The 24,461-nt window shown below is 32.9% G+C and overlaps 1 protein-coding gene across 1 annotated transcript in view; it reads left to right on the forward strand.

Annotated features, from left to right (window-relative positions):
- The first annotated feature begins 998 nt into the window (after positions 1 to 998).
- LOC143075961 (uncharacterized) overlaps positions 999 to 24,461 on the forward strand; it is a 30,415-nt gene continuing 6,952 nt past the window's right edge. Inside the window, exons 1-12 of the mRNA XM_076251568.1 lie at positions 999 to 1,071; positions 3,945 to 3,979; positions 5,007 to 5,051; positions 5,439 to 5,521; positions 6,580 to 6,651; positions 8,487 to 8,625; positions 9,230 to 9,312; positions 10,481 to 10,552; positions 18,606 to 18,756; positions 19,732 to 19,820; positions 21,764 to 21,832; positions 23,883 to 24,018. Of these exons, the coding sequence (XP_076107683.1) occupies positions 3,961 to 3,979; positions 5,007 to 5,051; positions 5,439 to 5,521; positions 6,580 to 6,651; positions 8,487 to 8,625; positions 9,230 to 9,312; positions 10,481 to 10,552; positions 18,606 to 18,756; positions 19,732 to 19,820; positions 21,764 to 21,832; positions 23,883 to 24,018 (958 nt within the window). The 5' untranslated portion in view covers positions 999 to 1,071; positions 3,945 to 3,960. The remainder of the gene's footprint in view (positions 1,072 to 3,944; positions 3,980 to 5,006; positions 5,052 to 5,438; positions 5,522 to 6,579; positions 6,652 to 8,486; positions 8,626 to 9,229; positions 9,313 to 10,480; positions 10,553 to 18,605; positions 18,757 to 19,731; positions 19,821 to 21,763; positions 21,833 to 23,882; positions 24,019 to 24,461) is intronic.

Genomic DNA, 24,461 nt, shown 5'->3' on the forward strand with positions numbered 1-24,461 from the left:
ACATCGGAAATCGTGGTTAAATGAGAGTAAATGTCTACTTACTACAAAACAATAATATATAGTTAATATCTGATCATGCAGAATTTTTTTGTTTACAATTTGTATAGAATGATTGGTTTTCAAATTTAAATCATTCAATATTTAGTCGGGTAGAGAAAAATTTTGATTTCATTCAATGAAAGATATAATATTTTGCAGGTACATAGTTTTAACGTTGATTGCTTTCAAAATGGACTTTCGTTTAATACATTTGTCTGTACGGTGAGGTGTATAATAAAACTTCAAGCCTATTGGTTGTAGATAGTAAATTTGAATCACCCAGAGAAAGGAGGCTGGTGATAAAATGATGATCAATTGTACAACTAATCAATATTAAACTAGATATTCAAGCTCGTTGGTTGTAGAAAGTAAATTTGAATCAACTAGAAAATAGAGGCTGGTGTCAAAATAATGATACATTGTTCAACAACCGATTAATAACAAGCCTGTAATTCAGTGGTTGTCGTTTGTTTATGTGTTACATATTTTTTTTCGTTCATTTTGTTTTTACATAAATAAGGCCGTTAGTTTTCTCATTTGAATTGTTTTACATTGTCTTATCGGGGCCTTTTATAGCTGACTATGCGGTATGGGCTTTGCTCATTGTTGAAGGCCGTACGGTGACCTATAGTTGGTAATGTCTGTGTCATTTTGGTCTTTTGTGGATAGTTGTCTCATTGGCAATCATAACACATCTTCTTTTTTATAAGACCTTTTAGGGAGATAGATGAAAGTATGGATGTTTGATTCCATCGTCAAATATCATGAGCGTAGGCCGGACATGTACACAGTTTTGTATTAGATTAACTGCTGAGTATATTTTTCTTGTAGATGCAAGTTCACAAAGTATTAGTACGCGGGAAGATACGTGTCACACCCAACAATAATGAAACCCCCGCCAAGAAAGTTCATAAACCCATATAGTTAAACATGCCAATCTTTCATAAAGCTATCTGTCATGAATTCCACTTGATCTTTATCTTTTCTACAATTGAAGTTTATGTGATAACTGATAAGACAGACCTATTGAAGGTAAAGTATTTCCCAAACCTTCTCATTATTGTTACTTTTGTCTTAACTTTATAACGAGGGAAGACTATTTAGCACTGGCTTGTACAATTGTATATTCAGGTTAACTCTTTTTCAAAAGCACATTTGTCATTAATTGATTATTACTTGCGCTGATCAAACTTTCAATAAACGTCTATGAACTCGCTATTAGATTTTATCAAATAAAAGATCGGTATCAAATTTATAATACTAGTTTTTGGAATGGATATCCAAGTGGCAACGTTTTTGTAGTAACAATTCGATATCAGAAAATGTAAGCTACCAACAACACGGCTAACCAGACTACCTCTTGCGTTCAACTTGAAGTCCTTAACAATAAGATATTTAGCCTCAGCCCTGAATGCCTACCCAACCAACCAACCTCCACCAACCAGCCTCCCTCGACCTACAATAAACAAGACAATTTGACAACGACTAATGAAGAAACGCGTCCGGCTTACAGATTATAACATACATTTTGTGCAGAGTTGACTATAAATATGAAAAAAAGAATATGTGGTATGATTGGTAATGAGACAACTCTCCACAAGAGACCAAAAGCACATAGAAACTAGCAACTATAGGTCACCGTACGGCCTTCAACAATGAGAAAAGTCCATACTGCATAGTCAACAGTAAAAGGCCCCTAAATGACAATGTAAAATAATTCATACGAGAAAAGAAACGGCCTTATTTATGTACAAAATATGAACGAAAAATAAATATGTAACACATAAACAAAGGACAATCACTAAATTACAGGCTCGTGACTTGAGACAGGCACATACATACATAACGTGGCGGGGTTAAACATGTTAGCGGAATCTAGTTTATTTAGTTCTCAATCCGCCCCTGTTAATATCTCAATGATTATGTGTGTACTAGCAAAAAGTAAACAAAGGATTAAGTTTTTTTTCAAGATTGCAATAGCAGAAGTTTAGCTAAGTTTATCAAAAATTTTAATATAATAACTCAGAGGAATCAAAATAACTTGTATATTCGTTTTTTTTTTTGTCAAGAATTGGTTGAGGTTATTTTCTTTTATCTTGAGCAAACTCGCACTATCGGTCATAAATATGATACACGAATAAATATAGGATAGAACCATTTTTTTACTGATAAAAAACCTTTAAATGTCAACGCTGAATATCCACATTTTATTCATATTCCGTACTTCTGTATCCGTTTTTTCTTCTGCGGAACTTTTACTTTTTTCAAAGAATATTCGTAACTTTTCCAATACATACATTTTTTTAACAAGATAATAGAACACCAAGCACCGTGTATCATGAAATAGCATTTCTTTGTTAATTTACTCCGAAATCTTAATCAAGATCCTAATTCTTAAAATCTCAATTTGACATTTTCATTTTATAATTATCGCGTGTACAGCTTCTTTATTGTGAATTTTGAACTACAGTAAAGATAAAAATGTTCAATACAATAAATATACACATGGCAAAAAGTATTTGATTTTTTTAAAACTTGAAAAATCAGCCTCTTATTTTGGATTGAATATGATACAATAATTGTAAAATAATATTGAAACATAGTTAATGATAACATTGGCATTAAAACGAACAAAAAATGTATGAAAAAAAGTTTTTATCTAACCACAACTTTGATAACAAAATGAAGTGTTTTTTGTACAAAAAAAATGCATTTTACAACTTTTACTGTAGTCGAACTTTACAATGTCAGACATTTCAAAATTAATCTCAAGATGATTGTTCACATCATGGTTGATCGTTATACGCAAAATAATTAGTACTTTGTGCGCAGCCTCCATTCAAACAGATAAGCGACTCTTAAGTCGACTAATTTGTTGCTTAGGAAGCAGCAAGCATTTCTGATGAAGGGCATTGTTCATTTAATACCGTGTTAAACTGTGATGTCGTTTCGCGCACTTTACGCCCAATAATGTCCCATGTATGCTCAATATGGTTCAAATCAGGGCTACGATCGAGCCAAAGAAGACAAAACATAATTCCATGTGAACAATTGATCCTCCTCTACGATGCTAATTTCCAATTTTCTGCACTACATTGGATACGGACAACTGTGTGTGTTCGTAAGCAAAGGTCTCCGAAAAGTTTATCGCATGATAACAAGTAGCGATGAGTCGATCGCGAACAGTTCTTGTTTAAAGGCTCCTGTATGGCTACCACTCTCTTTTTAAGATTGTATTGTTTGCAATGGGTTTCCTTCTGACCAACCTTCTTCATGCTTGATTTTCCCTAGCAGATATTATAGGTGGTCTTTTGATCTCGGTCTTTGACATCGTTTGTTGCCTGATTTGTATTCCCAAAACGACTTATAGTGGAATGGTGATGACTAACATTAAGTGCAATTGTCACAGCGACATACCTGCTTCTCTTATGCTGATAATCTGCCATCTTGCTGCAATTAAGAGTTGTGGATGACCAATTACATGGTGTGAATCACCAAACTTTACAAACTTGGTTATTTAAAGTGTTGAAAACAATGAGGACAGAAGCATCTGTTTTATTGTTTACGGGTACAGTAGCTGCATGTGCAGATAAGAAATTATCGAGTCGATGTTTATTGATTAAACTCAGGTGAGATTCAAATAATGTTTAACTAGTTATATTTCAACAAATTATATCACAAAAAAAATAAAGGGTGTGTTTTTAATTTGAATTTCAATTTGGTGTTGCAATACTTTTTTCCATGTGTATAGATACATAAATGTGAAAGTGTAGTATTTTTTTTAAAACTGATGCAAGCAGATTAATAGAACATGGGTTGTGTAGTCATTTTTTTAATACCGTTGGGAATTGAGGTCTAAATTCGTTCAAACTGAAATCTTTTTTGACGTATGGATTTTCGTTTAGTTTTAGGTATCACAAAATGGTACAATCTTATATTAGTAAGTATGATATAGTCCTTATGCTGTATGGGCACGGAGGAGGAAAACACATGGAAGGGGTAGTAAAGACCGATATTTACCTTATTAAGATGCTGTATAGAAAAGAATTAAAAATGAAAACAGCACTTTATACATTCTTTGCGTTCCAATCGTGTTTCTGAATGTGCTTGTTAACAGGTATGCCCTAACTTTAATATTCAAAAACCAACAATATATAATAACAAACAGATGAAGTTCAAACTGATCACAAGGACAGATAATAGCTAAAACCATCATAGGTCCACATGGTTAAAGGAGGAAGACGAGACGATAAGAAGTGATTTAATTTTTCTGATCAAGTTTTGTTTTCTTAAAGAAAAAAAGGAGATGCATTTTATTTAAAATGCATGACCATTAAAAATCCACTCTTCCCCAATAAAAATATCTACAGGAAGGTTCATATCTATATTTTCTACATAAACACATATGAAGGTGTGGTATGATTCCAAGATGAAACAACTATCCACTAGTGGTCAACATTACCAGATGTATTTTCCTGTGCTACCTTCGACGATAAACATGCACTACATGTACATGTATGTTATTATCTTAACTATATGTGTACATTATCTAATACTTTTTTTTTAAATGAGAGGCGAAAGATATTCAAACTCATAACTCAAAGATAAACCTACAATACCATAGCTTAAAATGAAACAGAGACACATATAATCATATTCAAACAAAAGTATACAAAACGCAACATGCATCAAGATCCCCAACTAAGCTTTTTAAGAATTTATTTGTTGTGGCAGCATGATTGAATTTTACTCACAAGCAATATCAAAAAGTATTGAACACATGTACATATTAAAAAAAAAATGAATTTAAAGGGCAAGAGAGATTAGAAAAAATACAGCATATTACAGCATATTATGTCAATAGTTATCTTTGGCAAATTCTTCTATTCCAATTATGTTTTGAGTCAGATATAAAAACTAGAAAGGCGTCATCAAATGTTCATATTACGCCTTTTTCATCATTTCAGTTCTTTTAGTTACTGTTTCGTCCATCATATGGAAGACGGCATCTGGTATGATACTATTCGCTTTTATTTATTCTGTATAAGTATCCTAACAATTAGATTTAAAGGAAACTGTAAATTTAACTTTTTTTTTTGTTTCCATAAACTGTGAATTGTCTCTTCGTTCTTTCCTTACATTATCACGTCGTATAGTTGATATGTTTTTCTCAAACTGATATTTATATCAATCAGTTGTTTCTATGTTATTTTCGTTATGTTATTTCACTCGTGTGAATATTTACATACATGTATACAAAAATTAGACAGCATACTTGTTTTATTTTTAATAGACGTGATGTCGTGACTGCTTAAATTGTTAACACTTTTTTCATTAAGAGATCTTCTTATTCAAAAAGAATTCTAAAATAGGAAATTAGCATTAATTGAATATTTTAGGTCTAGCATGTTTTTCCTGCCATAGCGAATCTGACAGATCCAGGTGTTTGACACATCAAGTAGAATGTCGATATGGACTTGAGGTAGTCATTTAAATGTATAGCAAATAAGACATAAATACCCTGCAACGTCCGGTCTTCGTGTTTATTATTTTTTTCTTCGCTGCAATCTAAAGAGCAAGTCCATTTTGAACTGATTTTAAATGTTGGTTCTTTTGTTTAACTGTTAGACAACTTTTACAGCTTACGTACAGGATATGTAAGCCTGCAAAATTTTGCATGTGTCTTTCCAAAGTCGAGTGCCTGTAATTTAGCAATATCCGTTTACTGCTGAATATCATAGGTGTTTTATTTGCATATTTTTTTCATGTTGGAATCGTTTTATATTAGCAATTTCGGTGCATTCTATAGCTGACTGTGTGGTATAGGTTTTGCTCATTGTTGACGATCGTACGGTATGAACTTCTAAATCATTTTCTTTCTCTGGTTTGGGATATCTTATCGTCTTAAACATAAACAAGAAGATGGCTTTCAATAATGAGCAAAGCCCATGCCGTATAGTCACCTACACAAGGCCTATGCCCCAAAAAATAAAGATAATACAATTCAAACGAAAAAAAAATCGGCATAATTTATGTCCAAAATTATGAGCAAAAAAACAAAAAGTTACTAAGCAACAAACGATAACCCCTAATAACAGTTTCCTGACTTGGAATGGGTACAAACAAAATTTGGCGAGGTTTAACATGTTAGCGGGAGCAAATCTCTCTCTGACCGTGGACAGTTGAGTAACAGCACAGCATACTTAACTAACTATAAGAATCAGCTGAAAAATGCAGATCTTATCAGATGGATACAAATAGGAATATCACTAACAAACATACTAAGTGGACTTGGCTATGTTTACATTTGTAGTAGGCTTTAGAAGCGTTAGGTGACAGGTTTATTTTTTAATTAAAATTTCTGCAATGCAAACATGTTCAGTATTCGGTAACGGGTATAATATTTTTTGATATGACTAGTATTTGCGATCAATATTTATTTGTCATACAACACGTGATACTCCAGTCAAACACTTTCTAAGCAGTTGAAATGTCCATTTTCTAAAAATTGCCTTTATGTCTTTCTTTGTTATTCTTGAGGAATGCTTCTTTGACAAAACAACGTTGCAAAATTCTGCTGTTGTTTACACTGCAGGCTGCAGATCAAAAGCGGTAAGTAAATGACTTTAATCTAGATTCAGGGATTATAACATCAAATGCAAATATATACCGGTCATTACTTTATTTTATTTTTGAATTACTATTCTGTCCAATACTACAACGTGAAGTACATGCATGTGGTAATATGTCACATAGCATAATCTACACGGGACTTTTTGCAACATAAACATGATAGATAAACAACATCAGTGCTTAAGATTACATTTACGCATATACAAGTAGTTTGTTGAAAATGCAAATGCGGTTAGTATTATCCGAATAATTTGTATTATGTATCACCTTTCTAAACAACAATTACATTAGAAGACATGATCTATAATGTTTTTTGTCGAGCTTTCGACTTTATCTAAAAAGCTAGACATAGCGATCCAACATTCCGTCGACGTCGTCATCGTCGGCGGCGGCGACGACGTCCACACAAATTCACTCTGTGGTTAAACTTTTTAAAATTTTATTAAACTACCCTGGATTTCTACCAAACTTGGACAGAAGCTTGTTTATGGTCATAAGATAGTATTTAGAAATAAATTTTGTAGTTAACTTATAAAGGGACTTATTTTTTTCAAGATAACATTACATACAACAGTTAAAGATTTTAAAACATTTATAAGATTCATAAACTATCCTGGATTCTTACCAAACTTGGAAAGAAACCTATTTCAATCAAAACATGCAAAAGATAGTATCAAATGGAATATTATTTTTTATTTTTGTACTCATTTTTGTTGAGCCTGCGATTAACAGCAGAAATAGGCGAGAACCCTTACACATTTTTCTCTAATAAAACTTACATGTAGAAAGACAATTGTCTCATTGACACTCGTACCACATCTTCTTTAACCATATAAAAACAAAAGTATGTCGTATCATATTAAAAAAAGATGATTTTGTATGGTTGACATTTAAACAACTCTTCACAAGAGACCAAATGAAATAAACACCTATAGACCACCGAACGGCCTTCAACAATGAACATATCTCATACCGCATAGTCAGCTATAAAAGACCCCGAAATGACAACGTAAAATAATTCAAACGAGAAAACTAACGGCCTCATTTATATACAAAAAATGAACGAAAAACATATATGTAACACATAAAACAACGACAACCACTGAATTACAGGTTCCTGACTTGGGACAGGCACATGCATGCAGAATGTGTGGGGTTAAACATGTTAGAAGGATCCCAAACCTCCCCTATCATGTGACAGTGGTATAACAGTATATTATATGAACGAACTATAAAAATCAGTTGAAAACGGCTGAACTCATCAGATGGATAAAAATTCAATTACAAGTGGACGTGGTATGCGTTGTGTTATGTATACAGGATCATTCTTCTACGTTTTGCATCTGAATAATCTGATAAGCAAAGAAAATTCTAATTAAAACATATGTATGATGATCAACAAGTCAGGCAGCATTTAAGTTATACAGAAAGTAGACGACAATTATAGTTCTGACATACCGTTTCGATATATTGATAACCTCTATATCGCGTATCTAGCTAATGTTATTGGTGTTTAGTTTCCAATTACAAGTATCACAAGCATACATACTACATTTGTACTAGTCAAATACATTATGCTGCCTTCAAATCAACCAGTCTTTGCTTTTACCTTAATGTGACACGCTTAGTGAAAACACCAAATGTTAAGTCTTAGGTTTTCTTTGAACGGGGATGAATGCACTTCAATCTTCCACTTTCACAATAAACGAGATTATCAAACCGTTGCAAATTAAAAAAAAAAAGATGTGAAAATTTTAAAATAGAAACCAAACTTATCAGTGGTTGTGAAATAAAAACTATTTATTCTATTTAAGGTATGTGATTTGTTAGGAAATGCCGTAGGGAAAAGAGATGACATAAGCCGGTCACGGAGGACGTCGGTAGTCTGTGCACAGTGCTGCAATACAGCACCAAAGAATAGAATACCTTGCAATGCACAATTATGCGACGACCGTAAGTGTTATCTTATTTACAGATCGATGTGTCTTGAGGTAAATCATACAACAACAAAAATTATAGATTTGGGTATATCTAAATATGTCCTTATAAAAACGCAAGATTTGATAATGATGGTAATACTTTATAATATCTTAATATCGACAAAATGACGACCAACCTCATGACCAAAAGAAAATATTAGGAACGATTAGTTTCCGTCAATTCATGTAATCCTACAGATTTTCTATTAGTCTTTATTTACAAAAATATTTCAATAAAACAACATGCTATAGTCTAGTTTATGTCATATTCTGTAACGAACCAAACAAGGAAATATGGACGGGATGGTCTATACAATAGTAAATGAATATTTCACCTCAGATAAACCATATAATGTTGGCGACTGTAAACCATTTGAAGAGTGTAATTTGCAATTTGAATAAGCTAATCATGGTTTAACAGTTCCTTTGAATTGAAAATATGCACTGAAAATAAACAAATGTAGCATTTAAATGTGTCCATTCTTGAAAATATAAAAAAAACATCACCTGTAATTCTGATCATAAAAACAAATTAATTCATACCTAAATCCGACCTTGTAAATATGATATAATTACAGGTCTGACCTGTCTATCGTGTCACAGTGTATCAGACATTTCTAAGTGTTTGACACATCATACAGTGTGTCAAGGGCCAGATGAGGTAGGTTTGTAATAAGGTAATTCATTATTATACCTGATCAACGGCAATCTTAATATTTCTATTATTTCTATATATATACATGTATCTTTTGTACAATAAGAGGCAAAAACGCTTCCACATTGATATTTTAAATCATAAGTTACTGACAAACTGATAATGTCATAATAAAAATTGACGAACAAATAGAACGAAAGGACAAACAAAGGACTACAAAACACTATGAATAAAAGGACTCACAGTCTGAGTAACACAAACCAGTGATTTAGCTTTAAAGATTATTTATTTTATCAACAAGGACAATTTTACGATGCGAACCTATAATCTTTAAATATATTTATATAAAATGCAACAAAACATTGGTAAACCGCTTAAACATGTTTGCTAAAAAATTCTCTCGCAAATTTTCGTCTTTATAATTTTTTGTTGATTTTGAAAATGAAGTGATCATTGTTTTAACGTTTTACCTTTCCACATATGAAATGTATTTGTCGATGCGGAAATATTTATTTTACATAATCACGGGCTATGTTGTTTTGGTGTTGGTTTGTTTAAGTATATAGTTGTTTATTTGTTTTTCGTTCATGTTTGTTTGGTACACAAATAAGGCCGTTAGTTTTCTCGTGTGAATTGTTTCATATTTGTCATTTCGGGGCCTTTTATAGCTGACTTTGCGGTATGGGTTTTCAAGGCCGTACGGTGAACGTTAGTTGTTAATTTTTGTGTAATTTAGCCTCCTGTGGAGAGTTGTTTTATTGGCAATCATGCCACATCTTCTTTTTTTATACTGTCTTCCTGCTTGGGACCGAATGGATATAAAATACTATCGGATGAGTGTTTCTTGCTCAGCCTTTCATCCACTCATGCAACTGTTTAGATAATGTTTCGTATTGGTAATTTTTTATAAATTTGCGTATAGCATTTTGCCAATTACATTCCTATTCCTTTGTTTGTGGATGTTGAATACCTTTATTTGTTACATTATTATCAATCCCTTATATATATGTCAGAATTAGATTTGTCAGTAGAAAAACAATAATAATAATAAAAAAAAGCACAAGATAAAAATTGTAAGAATTATGAGAAAAAACTATTAACCAGTGGAACGAGAGGAGGGCAACTGTCATATTCGTTGCTGAGTACAGTGACGATTGTGAACTTTTTTTTACAGGAATGTTATTTAGACAAAACAATTCTACCCAACTTATCTACTGCCTACAATGCAGGATGTCGGTCAAAGACGGTAAGAAGATTATGCAAAATACTTCGCAATTATTTAGTTTCTAAGGTATTGCTTCAAGTTCCAATTATGATAAATGTTTGTATGTAACTTATATTTTACAACCTTTTAACTATCAATGTAAAACCGTAAGCTTGCAACAAGAATTCGTTTAACAGTAATAGTAAGATTAGTTTTAAGTTTAAAACCATATGATACACAGAGAATATAGTAAATACATTCAAAGCATAAATGGAATACTCATTAGCTTCTGTTTAATTCGAAACAGTCAGACTTGAAAAAAAAGACTGGTCTCTTTAAAATTTCAAGGGAGATACATGGCCAAAAAATACCAAAATAATTTCATGAACTGGTATGTAAAAAAATGGATCTGTAAAGGGTCTATATGGACGTTGATTGAGCTAATGCTAAATATAGATGAATAAACCCTGCTCATAACCTAGCAATACTATATCCTTGAAATACAGAACCCGTTGCATCTCCGTAAAGGTTAAAATTCAGTAACTTTTCATTTTTTCTCTCTCAATTAAATGATTAAGCTTATTTGTTATACTTGTACACGAGTATGAATAAGCCAAATATATTATTATGAATTAGGCCATTTATTTTCTCAATTGAATTGTTTTACATTTTACATTTCGGGGTCTTCTGTAGGCGACTAGTGTTTTTGTTTTCATTGTTAAAGGCCGTACTATTGCCTGCAATATTGCTAACATTCACTTCATTTCAACCTAGTTGATTGCTGTCTCATCATACTCATTTGCAGTTAAACCACATCCCCTTATTTGTATAATATAAGTATAAAATATTTGTCGCTGAACTAAATGATATGCAATTAATAAATCGTTAATTCAGTTTTAAAATAGCTTTAGTTAAAATTTAAATTAAATATTTCGTCTATCAACTATGTGAAGCCGACTGATAATGCACCATATAATGTTTAATGACACGATTTCAGTCCTAAAATGTTTATAAAATATTTCCCCTATGTTTGTAAATAATGTAATTAACACTTTCCTCCTTCATGGCAGGAACTCAGCTAGCAATAATAAAGAACACGTTAAAACACCAAAAGGAGTATATACATGTAACATGTAGGTTAAATGCGAAAACTAATAAATATAGAATTGTGTTTTATAAAATTAAAGTCAAGTATTTGTCGCTTATCAATCAAACACAATTTGGATAAAAGGAACTCAATTTAGAAAAGAAAATGTGGGCATTGGCAGTGTGTATTTTATCGACAATTTTAGGGGATTTTTGTTGATTTCAATGCTTAAATATCGTGTTTTTCTAAATCTCAACATTCTTTTATTAATTACCGAGTCCTCTTGGGCCATTATTTTGTCATGGGTGACCGATTTCCCGTTTTGGACTGATAGGGTAAACACATAAACATTTATATTCAAACATTCGTAGTATGCGAAACTTTCTAAAGCATTTTTCAACACACAGTCTGACGAATATGTCGGAAACGCGGTCAATAAAGCGGTCTGAACTGAAACACCAAAAGAGGTAGTTTAGTTTGAATCGATCTAAATAGAACCGATCTAACTTTAAATGTGAATGCATGTGATCGATCTACATTAATACGATTGAAAACAAAATAATATATGCGCATGTACAGCGGCAAAACTACATGTGTTTTTCAAAATGGAGGATCAGAATAAAAGGGCTAAAGCATGGACCCATGAAGAAAACGGTCCTTTTTATTGAACTTTAGGGAGTTGAAAGAGTCCAAAATGAATTAGAAAACACCCCAAGACGTAATCTGGAAGTTTTCCAGAGAATTTGCACGGATATGAAGGATAGAATTTTAGACATTAGACGATAACCCCAGGACTGTAGAGAGAGGATTAAGAGATTGAAAACAAAATACTTCCAAGTAAAAAGACAGAATAAAAGTCTGGAGGAAAAAGAACATCGTTCCCGTACTACGAGAAGATGGACACCATATTTGGGACGCGACCTTCTGTGAATCCTGTCGCACTATCAGACTCATTAATTTTCCTGGATGACGAGAGTGATAATGACGGGGATAATGATCCATATGAAGCAATTGCAGGTTTGTGTATTTAGTTTGCCTTTTTTGCATTTTTAAACGCGTATTCGAAATGTCAATACATTTTTGCACTTATCCTCCGTGATAACATTATTACATTGTAAATAAAAAAGAACAATTTTTCTTTGTATCCCGTTTGTAATTTCATAAACATATATGTTGTGTATGGAATATTTATCACTGTGCATGTAGACCACATTAAACAACAGAGGCGGATTGAAAGGGGGTACCCATACCCGGACACCCTTATAGAGCTACATATATATACTGGATAAGCATCTGAACATATAGATAAAATCAATATTAAACAAGGGGCTAACTATAGTCTAATATTCAGTGGTAATCGTTTGTTGATGTGTTTCATATTTGTTTTTTGTTCATTTTTGTTCTTAAATTAGTCCGTTAGTTTATATAGCTGAATATGCGGTATGTGCTTTGCTCATTTTTGAAGGTCGTACGGTGACCTATAATTGTTAATTTCTAATGAATGAACACACTTCGTATTCCATATAAAATGAATTGAAACTTTATATATATAGACACAGAACTTGAAGACGAAGATGACAGTCGCACGAGTGACGTGTCCAGGAAACTCCCTGGACCACCAAGACCTGAAACTCCAGCACCCTCCAGACCAGGGTTTTCTGGAATGTAAACAAGCAGAGGTGAACTATAGCACTATAATTATAAAGAAAAGATATGGTCTATCCATCCTTGAGAAAAAAAAAATTACAGGGAAAATCGCAAAAAGCAAAGTAACAGCGCTTTTATTGTTGTTCTTCATTTTACTGATTTCCACGCGGAGCAAAAACTCTTTCTTCGCTATAAATATTTGAGACAACTCCTTGCACAGGCCTGAGTAGCATTCTTTGCAAAATGATTACCATTACTATATTTGAACATCACTGCAGCTGTGGAGTAATGCCAATAAATTTTAAAAAAGAGATCTGCCATATGTTGTGATAATATAGCCCGACAAACTTTCTTGTGCATATTTTTTTTATCCTTTTTAGATTCTTTTTTAGCCTCAGCGGGGCCCGAAGAGCCCCATGTGAGCTTATGCCATCACTTTGGTTCGTCGTAAACTATTTCAAAAATCTTCTCCTCTGAAACTACTAGGCCAAATACCTTCAAACTTTACCTAAACGTTCCTTAGGGTATCTAGTTAATAAATTGTATCCGAAGTTTTGATCCATCGACAAACATAACCGCCATAATAGAACACAGGAGTCAAATACAGGTTTTGGCTTATATCTCAAAAACTAAAGCTTTTGGAGCAAAACTGACATGGGTAACATTGTTCAATTGGTCAAGATCTATCAGACCTGAAATTTTCAGACGAATCGAACAACCCAATATTATTATAGATAGATATAAACTGTGAACAGCAATAATGTTTAGCAAAGTAAGATCTACAAAAAAGTCAAATGACCAAAATTGTTAATTGACCCCTTAAGTAGTTATTGCCCTTTACAGACAATTTTACACAATTTGTTCATCAAGTTTGCTAACATTTGAACATCAACTCCTCTGAAATACGGGTGAGCGATTCAGGAATGCTGACCGACAATTCATGGCAAACCTTAGGCAAATGCAGATGAATTTAATGAGAATGCAACAAGCTCCGCATCCGCCTAATAACTTAAGGCACCAGTATCAACCACACTATATTGAAAAGGAACAAGCTTCACCACCATCTATTAATATGAGTCATCAGTATCAACCGCACTACACTGAAAAGGAACAAGCTCCACCACCGCCTCAACAAATTAATGCAAGTCCTCTGAATCAACAACATTACACTGAAATGCAGCCAATGCAAGCATCAAACATGGGCAATTATCAGACATCTGATGTTTTAAAGAATTTGAGAAATCAAATGGAATTCTGATGTTCATAGGAAGGCAATTATCTAACTCATTAAAAAAGAAAAGTAATACTGATGTTTTCCAATGATAATTGTTAATAAAAAAAAATTTGTGCATTAGTCTTTCTGAAAAAAATATGATTACAATAATTTATTAATGTTTGATCGAGTTCATTTTAGATCAATGACAAATATTTGACGTTAAGTTTATTGATACTAATATATAGACGACATGTGAGCTTTGAATACAACTACTTTCAATAACTGATTGTTTTAATTATCTTTGAGCCAGTTGGTTATGGCTTTTCGTATTTGTTTAGCATCAGTATTTGCATTGTCGTCATTCCGATTTGCTGGCACATTAACATTGTCGTCGATATCTTCAAGCCAATTTTCATTAAAAAAAAGTCTCCGTGCAATTCACAAATGTTATGTAAAGTGCAGCAGGCTTTAGCAATCCCCGACACACTGTACAGTTCATTGTCCAATCTTTTTATGAGACAACGCCATCTACTTTTAAGTCTACCAAAAGCACATTCGACGGTCATTCTAGCTCTACTTAAACGATAGTTGAAAACCTTTTGTTCCTTGGATAAATTGTTTCCGGGATGCGCTTTCATCAGCCATGTTAGTAACGGATAGGCAGGATCTCCAATTATAAAAGGTGGAACTTCAACATTGTCTAAATTTTCAGTCAAATTGGGTAATTGCTCACCAGCACTTGCTTTTAGAAACACCGATGATTCACGAAGAACATGCGCATCATGATGCTTCCCTGCATGTCCAACATTTATGTTAGTAAATCGATAGTTGTAATCTACGACAGCTTGTAAAAGTACAGGGTGATGGCACTTCCTATTGTAATAGTCCGCATGATGTTCTTTTGGTGCGATGATTGGTGCATTGGTCCCGTCGATTGCCCCACAGCACTGAGGAAATCCCCATCTTGTTCGGAATCCATCGATAGTATTCCGCAAGGCTTGTCCTGTTGGAAACTTTAATTACTTGGGAAAAAGAATAGAGTTTATTGCATCAACCACATCATGAAATATCATACAGGCTGTACTACGTCCCATCCCAAATAAATGACCCAATGTTCTGAATTCAATATTCGTTGCTAGACGCCAAAGTGTCACCATAACTCGTTTTCCAACTGGATGAGGAGATCGAAATTTCGTAGTCCTTCTTTCGATAAACACAGAGAGCTAATCACAAATATGATTGAACGACTGTTGAGACATACGTATATTTTCATACCAGTCATTTGATGTCCAATTCATAACATCCCGGTATAAATCAGTAGTTCTTGGTTTTACCCATATTCCTCTGTGGACAGACCTTTGGGTACAGGCAAGTGCAAACAAACGGAGCACATATTGACGAAATCTTTGTCTTCTTTTGTTTTGCTGGGTTTTTTTTTTTCTTTTTATGAACCGCAGCATTTCTTCATTATGCAACTCCTTTGCTACTCTTGTTTGCTTTAAAATGAATAAAAACTGGAAGAACACAAGTATCAAAATTTGAACTTGACATTCAACAGAAACAATAACTTTTTCCATTTTTTTGCAAGTATGTGTATCAGTGTATTAACACATACATTTTATTAATTATTTTCTATTTATACACAGTGTTTACAGTTTTACGGTTAATTAGGTCAGATCGATTGCGTTTTTAATTGTAGTGTGAACGCAGTGGTTCAGATTAGACCGATAGAGATCGTTTGGAGTAAATATAATGTGAACGCTAACTGGTTCTATTTAGATCGATTCAAATTAGAACGATAAAATAAAATGCTAATGTGAATGGGGTCTTAGATGACCTATGGTCAATAATGTTATAAGGCTTTAATCATTTAGTGTAGTATAGGTTGCAAAATTTTGATTTATAATATATACTATTGTTGAAACGACATATATGTCGCCTTGGCATCAAACACCCAAACGACGTATATGTCGCTTTGGTATCAACACTGAAACGACATATATGTCGCTTTGGCATCAAGAGGGTTAATTGATATTACGAACGCTTCCACGAACGTGTATTCCTAAGGAACGCTTCTACTACTACATGATAACGTAATACATATTTTTCATACTAAATTGTTTTTATGAACTTAAGAAAGGCATGCGTCAACAAAACTCAATGTGAAGGTTTCCTTTACGATTGTCATATTATTCTATAATCAAATATAACATACATTGTGTATATGTTCCGGACCATATGAATATTTATACTCGTTTGGTTATTAACGGGCCGGGCCATATGAGTATTTGGACCATATAGGTATTATTTTTAAAATTACATTTTAAAAATTTCAATTATACAAAAACTTTATCTAAAAAAACAATGATGGTTAACTGACAATGTTTTATTTTTTTAATTCAAATACTGCGTAAAAATTAAATATTGATACCATAGTTAGTTTTCATAGCTTATTACATTCTTGCAAGCTTATTACATTCTTGCATGTAGGCTTGGGTGACATTTACTTCCACATGGTATCATAGCTTTTTTGCATTTGCAAATCTTGGTTGTGCACGACCCCTTTCACTCACACCTTTTCTTTGCGAGTGAAACTTATCCTTTTTGCAGCTGTGTACAGTAATACCGAGGTATTGGGCTTATTCCGATTTGTCTACGGTATTTTAAGAATTATGACAACTAATTATCTATAGCTATAATTCGTAATAATTTAATTTTGGATGTAACGCGTCTTCTGATTGGCTAACGTTATTTTGTTATTAGCCCATAGACATAATTTAGTCATGTGACCGTGACGTCATCAACGTTTTTTCATTGTTTTTTACGGTTTAAAATGGAATTTAGAATTAAATTATAAGAAATGACTGTAATATGTTTTCTGTCTATTCGAAATAACATAAAAAATGTGGTGCACACTGTTAAATAACCCGCTACGCGTGTTATTCAGTGTGCACCAAATTTTTATGTTATTTTTTCATAGACAGAAAAAATATTACAGTCATTCCTTAAATAAATTGTTATAAAGATTAATACTAGTTTTTATCATATACTTAGCATTGATATGTTAGCTTTTGCATATGTGTACTTAGTTATCAAAGGTACTAGGATTATAAAGAGCGACACAAGTCATAATTTCCCATCCGGTCTGATAACCCATATCAGGGGCATCTCGTGCACAAAACCCATAATAGTGCCTCTCGTGCAAGCTACTTCCGGTATTTCCGGTATCGGTTGTTTACTTTTCCATTGTGACGTCAGATGTTTTTATGACGACGTCAAAATTTACGGGAACTTTTGTGGGATAGTTAAGTACTTGCTAACAAATGCCATTGACAATTATAAATCATTTTATAGTACAACAAACAAGGAGTTGTAATGATCATAAAACTCTTCCAAATTTTTAACGTTTCAAAATGCCTCTATAAGAAATAGTAATATACATAAATATGAAGGTAGTGATATTATTGTTGGGCAATTATAATGTATTTTTGGATTCATAATTTAACTTTTATATAAAGTTTTTGACTGTTTTAGTTATTTTATTTGTTAATTTGCCATACATAAAACAATTGTCGGAAGTATATGATAAAGCGATTATTACATGGCCTTTTCCATATCGACCCGGGAATCATCACCTCGACTTCGTCTCGTGCTGATATGGGGGTCTCGCGATGATACCCGGTCGATATGGAAAAGGCCATGTATTAATCTCTATATGAATACTAGTGAAATATAAAACTTGCACAAAATAATACATATGATATTTGAAATAAGCAAATGTAGTTTTATCATAAATCTACTGTTAAAAAAGTTTGAATTTGGTAATGTTATGTATTTCCTTCTCCGGGAATATATTCTTTTCCCTTTATTTGGCAAACCTTTTGAAATATATCTTCAACATTGTCCTATTTTTTTTTACCTGTTCTCCTTTTCTCTTGTAGACAAAACATACATCTGGCGTAAAATAGTAAGCCTGATATATATCATTAGTTTATTTTAATGTTCATACAATTACTTTAAAGTAGTAAGAGGCACATACTTTGAATGAGGAAAACATGCACTTTGCGGCATTGGAGTAGATATATCCAAATGGCGCATACTTAATTAAGCCAATTTTAGTGTTGTTTCTGATCTCGTTTTGTTAGGTATGTAGTCTCTTATCTGGGGCTGTTGGGAAGAGAAATGCTGATATACAGCTACAGAGACTAAAGAAGGCATCGATTTCTTGTAGCGAGTGTTGTAACACACAGCCTGATAGGAGTGGTGTCCCATGTAACAGAAATCTATGCAAATTGGGCAAGTATAAAATTGGCGGTAAACTGCAAATAACACATTGTTCTAATGGCCTCCTTTCGAGTTATATCCATTACCAGAAAAATTTGTCTATATTTTGCACTTTGTTACATCATTTGCCAGATACAGGATATTGCATCTATCCCTGCTCTATCAAAGTTCGCCAAGCGCCGTAGTGATCGTCATTATGCAAGATAAACTAGAAATAATATTTGTTCAATAAGTACTTAATCACAATTCTTTAATGATAGCAGTGTTGAATGTCAGTTATAAGAATTAAATTTGTCAAATAAATCGTACAATGTAGCCTTACTTTTTTTTCAACCAATCGATCAACATAAGAACGGGAGTGACGACGCCCCTAAACGCACGAAGAATGTTCACTTAAACCAAATTCGTTGACGGAAATCGAAAGTTGTCTATTATTTTATTCACCATTCTGTAATCGAAATAATAGATAAGTGCAGTTTACAATTCGCAGATTCATAATACTTACGCTTGCATTCAAAACAATATATTTGCTATAATCATTTACTTAAGATATATGAGACATTCAATAATTAATTCATGTGTAAGAATTCTGCTTCTCAATAATTTGTGACGATATTCTAAAATGTAACACCTGAATAAATTCATGCGGGTTAACCAATAACACACATTATATATATATGACTTTCTGAGACAGGCACTTCTAGAAGACAAAATAATACGTTTTTACATATGTACATGTATGATGTTTTTAGATTTCTTTCTACTTTGATATTGGATTTCTTTGTTTTCTTCATATTATGATGTATTTATTGTTTTGTTCATGTTTCAACATTTGTATATTAATTTGGTTAAAACAACAACTTGTTTATTGGAATATTAATGCACCACAGGAACAGTTAACGTGGTACGGGTTGGTATGAAAACATTTCAGCTGTTTCTTAATTCAAAATTGCTATAACATAGTCTCTTATTTTGTTCAATACATAGGAACTTCCGCGTATGAGACATGCGGTGTATGTGACCGTGTGTCAAGTCCTGGTGCTTGTTCTGTTCATCAAGTTTGTCCTCCGAATGAGGTAAATACTTTGTTTCATTTGTGTAACTTATATTCAACCAGTTGATAAAAAAAATCGTTTATATGTCATTTAGGCACGGTACAGTAGTATGATTAAGCATACGTTCCAAGAAAACCGATGGTCGATCAACATGAAACAATGCTGATTTGCATGCCACAAGCAAAACTACATTTTTCGATGACTCAATAAGGAAGACATGGCCTATTTCCAATGGGAAAATTAAAGTAATAATACTCAAAACCGAGCGTGACAAAACTTTAGCTAAATTGTTAAATTTGGCAAATCAAGGTTGACCCATCTCTGGAAATGAGAATGCTTTTCTGAATTGTGATTCGAATTTCCTACATATATAATTAACTTTTCAATTTCCGAACATTATCAGTTCACCGAGAATATTCATGCGCGAGTGCTTGTTACAAGCCATGATGGGATTGCAAATAATCGCGAACGCGATGGTAGGTCAATATTGTTGCTAGATAATATGGTGACATTTCTAAAAACAAAACAAAACAAAAACAACACCGTTGGCTGGTTGGCGTTTACAAGGACATCTGCCGACTTTGAGTTTTTGAGTTTAGATAATTCTTTGTTATATGGAGTACTTTTCACGCTTTATCGAAAGATACTAAACACACCGAAAAATTCATCACTGACCATATACAGAATTCGTATCCGTATTTATTTCAGTACATATTTTGACAGTATTGACATTGACTTGTACCATTACTCTTTTCTGTTTTAGTAAACATATCGTTCATCGAATGTTGTTTCTCTGTTTTGAATCTGCCTGCTTCTATTATTTAGCGACCCTTTGATTTATTACACATTCTAACATGACGTCCTTCAAACGCTTTGAGTACACAACCGTGGTAAAATATGAATATATTGTTTGGGCTGTTCCGATCGTACTCCCACGTCAAAGGTTTTTTTATGAATGAGCTACCCGACGTCATAGAACGATGACGTCAGAATATAAGCATTTTACGGGAAAGATACACGTTTTGAAACCGAAAAATAGCACAACAAAAAAGAACGTAACCAAACGAAGCTAAAATGTGTTATATAAGCCACTTTTGTATTCTTATATGACAAATACGTAAAATAATTATTTAAATTCATTTAAATTCATCCAAACCTATCTAAATATGTTATTGTTACTAGTTTAAGCATGTTACAAATTCAGTTTGTTCCGTTCTTTTACGTCAATTCAATAGTGTGTTTATTTCTGGGAACGGCAAATAATGCCTTCACCTAGAGCGCTTCGATCCAAAACAGTTGCCGTATTTGTCCTATTAGAATCGAAACAATTCATGGGGACTTGAATATATCGTGATTTTACAACGGGTTGTCCCTTTATGCCGATATTTTACCCCTCGCTATCGCTCAGGGTAAAATATTTGTCATAAAGGACCAACCCGTGGTAAAATCACGATATATTCAAGCCCCCATGAATTATTTCTTAATTTTATCGTGGTTTCTTTTTGACGTTGACACTTTCCTCCTTTTTCACCGACCCCCCCCCCCCCCAAAAAAAAAAAAATGAAACGTTTGTCCTACGCAAGTGGTAAGGGAGCCTCAGGTCTAAAATATTGAAGACTTGGAATAATAGTTAAGGTGCGCGAAACTCATATAACTCTTCAATGCAGTCCAGTTAGTATGTTATTTCGAGCGTTTAAATCAAAATTGCATGGTGCAAAAAAACTTTCAAATGCAAAAAAAAAACGTAATCTATTTTTCCCTTTCGTTTGCTCTTTAAAGGATCATATTTAGGAGGGTAAACACATTAATCAAATAAGCTGACAAGGGCATAGAAATAATTCAAAATAAAAACACTTTATAAATTATAATGACTTGCTTCTGGTGTCTGCCAGATGATCATCAATACTTATTTCGGTTGATTTAAAAAAAAATCAAATTTTGATTTGTTGTAAATATTTTTTCAGGTGTGTACCGTTAATTCGATATTTTCCGGTGGAGTTGTAATATATGAACTTGGATGCGAATTAAAGACAGTAAGTACGGGAAATGATATATCAATAAATATAAGTTAAACAAAAGAAGACACGACACGATCGAGCGAGCCAGGAACAAATATTGTGATCTAATAGAAATAATTATATTTCATTCGGTGGGTTTTGTAGCGTACACTTCAAAATAAAGACTTTGACCAAGTGATTTAGTAACGTAGTATTAGCATGATTAAATCAGTCATTTTTTTTCAGTATTTCAACTGTCGCTAAGGAATAAAACTGATATCCTTGCTTACAAAAACAATTAATTTTGGACGTTTTGCGTTAAATACATTTTTAAAAAGAAGTGTCTTTCTTGCAATCGAGTGCCACTAATGTTTGGGCATCATTACGGGTGTAATATCGCTTGAATGATCGATTATTTACCTTGATTAATATCCAATTTTTTTCTATCAACATTAATATTTTTTTGAATTTTCGTTGGAGTAAAGTATTTTTGTTATTCTACTTTTTTCAAAACCATATACAAAAAACAAATATGATAAATGGGAACAAACGACAATCATTCGATTAAAAGCTACCGACTTGGGACCGGAATATGTAATGAGGCAGGCATTACCTGTAAATAGGGACGAGGTCTATGATTATTTTTTTTAAATCAATAATGTTAAAAAGAGAAACGGAAATACCGTAACGTTTCCGATTTTGGTTCTGTTGTTAGGGATTTTAGTTGTTACGTTATTTAAGTTATGACGTCATATTCAATGTAAACATAGAAACGCTGTCATCAGGTAACGTTTTTTAATAACAAACATTTTTTTTTTAAATGAATTAGTATTAGTTCCTTTCTTAGACTGATAAACATACATTTTATTCAAAGTCTCGTGTAAACAAGACCTGAAACGGAAGTAGATTTCTGCGCAGATCCGGAAATTCAAAAACGCGACAAATTTTTTTTTTATTGAATTTTCTACTGTAAAAGGAGACTTCGTCCCCATATAATGTGGCGGAGTTAAACATGTTTGATGGTGCCCAACCATTTCCTAACTTGGGAGATTGGTGTTACGGCACAACAAGTCAAAACTACATGAAAATAAATTGAAAAGAGCTTTACTTATCAGAACGGTACAAAGCACATAAACCACTGACACACATAGTACACATCTGAAAATATTCGCCGTTACAGAATGCTAGACCAGATCCATAAACAACTAATAAAAAAGTCAAGAACCGAAGACCAAACTTTTCTTTACATCAAGGATTAAGTTTTCAAACTTTCATAATAATGCACGGAACTAAGACACAAGTTTCTTAAATTAGAGACAAGATCAACAGTTTTTCTCATGATTTATCTGATAAATCTTTTTTTACATGCATTAGTCTATTCTTAAATTTATTTAACAAAACAAGGACAATAGACGTTTTAGTTGTTTAGAAGACTACAGTCGTCTGAATTCCTAGCCATAAATGATTAACGATAGGCTAAGTTAAAATGTGTTAAGTAGTGACCTATATTCGGTACTGTCATTTGCCTGTTTGTAAATTATTTGTTATTAGAAATACTTTCAGTTGACTACGGGGACACACATTTGTTATCAGCAGTGAAATAACACATTGAGCTTTGAATATAGTACGGAATACTGTATCAAACGTGTTCACATGGCTTCGTAGCTGGTTTCAAAAGTACAATCACAAACATAATGAACTCCGATGAAAATTAAAAACGAAAAGTCTCTTTCTCATGTAGAAAATGGGGAATTAAATCTGGTTTTACAGCTAGCTAAACCTTTTACTTGTTTGCCACAATGCATGTGCTACATTTTGTACCTTTTGTTTTATCTATTTTCTCATCGACATCGTTTCCACATAAATTTTCAAAAAGAGATGCTGTTTTTGATGTTCTACCAGTATTTACATATCTGAGTTTTGTTTATTTAGTTTATTTGACAATGTTATCATAACCCATTTATTAATTTTAAACATATACCTGTGTATAATTCATATTTGGAGGTAATGTACTGTATTTGTTGTGCATGAAAGAGACAACATATCAAAAATCTAATTTAATTTTTAGTAAACTGTGTTATTGTAGGTTTGTGACGCAACTTTAAAAATATACAAAGGATCTCACGGGAAAAGAGCTGGCCATGGGGATCTAGTTTTATGTTCAGCATGTTGTAGTGGGAAAAATTGTAACACGAAGGGGGATTGTTCTACCCTTATTCGAAGTAAGGCCATTAAGGCAAATATATTGTACATAAAGTTCTATAGCTATAGTATAAGACTGGTTTCATTGGCCAAACATTTTTTCAAAGATAATTTAAAACATTGCCATATTGAATTACAAGCCCATTTTCTTATACGATTGATTCAATGCAAATAAGTACTTTAATTGAATTGAGTGCATGGTAACGAAATTTAACCTACTACTGATCATGTGATCACTTGAAAGCCCCGGATGTACAATCAAAATTTCATGTTAAAACCTTAGCTGTTCTGAGATCAAAGCCTGCTGACTATATGTCGCAAGTTAACTTTCGAAAGAAGGTGTGGCATGACCCTAGGCAAACAAGCATTATTTGAACGTCTGATAATGAGGCATCTGATCATTGTTGAAATGCAATATTATGAATGGTAGCTTATTACGTATACCAATGGTTATAATTTACCC

This window comes from Mytilus galloprovincialis, chromosome 5, assembly GCF_965363235.1.
Source record: "Mytilus galloprovincialis chromosome 5, xbMytGall1.hap1.1, whole genome shotgun sequence".
Classification (NCBI taxonomy): Eukaryota; Metazoa; Mollusca; class Bivalvia; order Mytilida; family Mytilidae; genus Mytilus; species Mytilus galloprovincialis.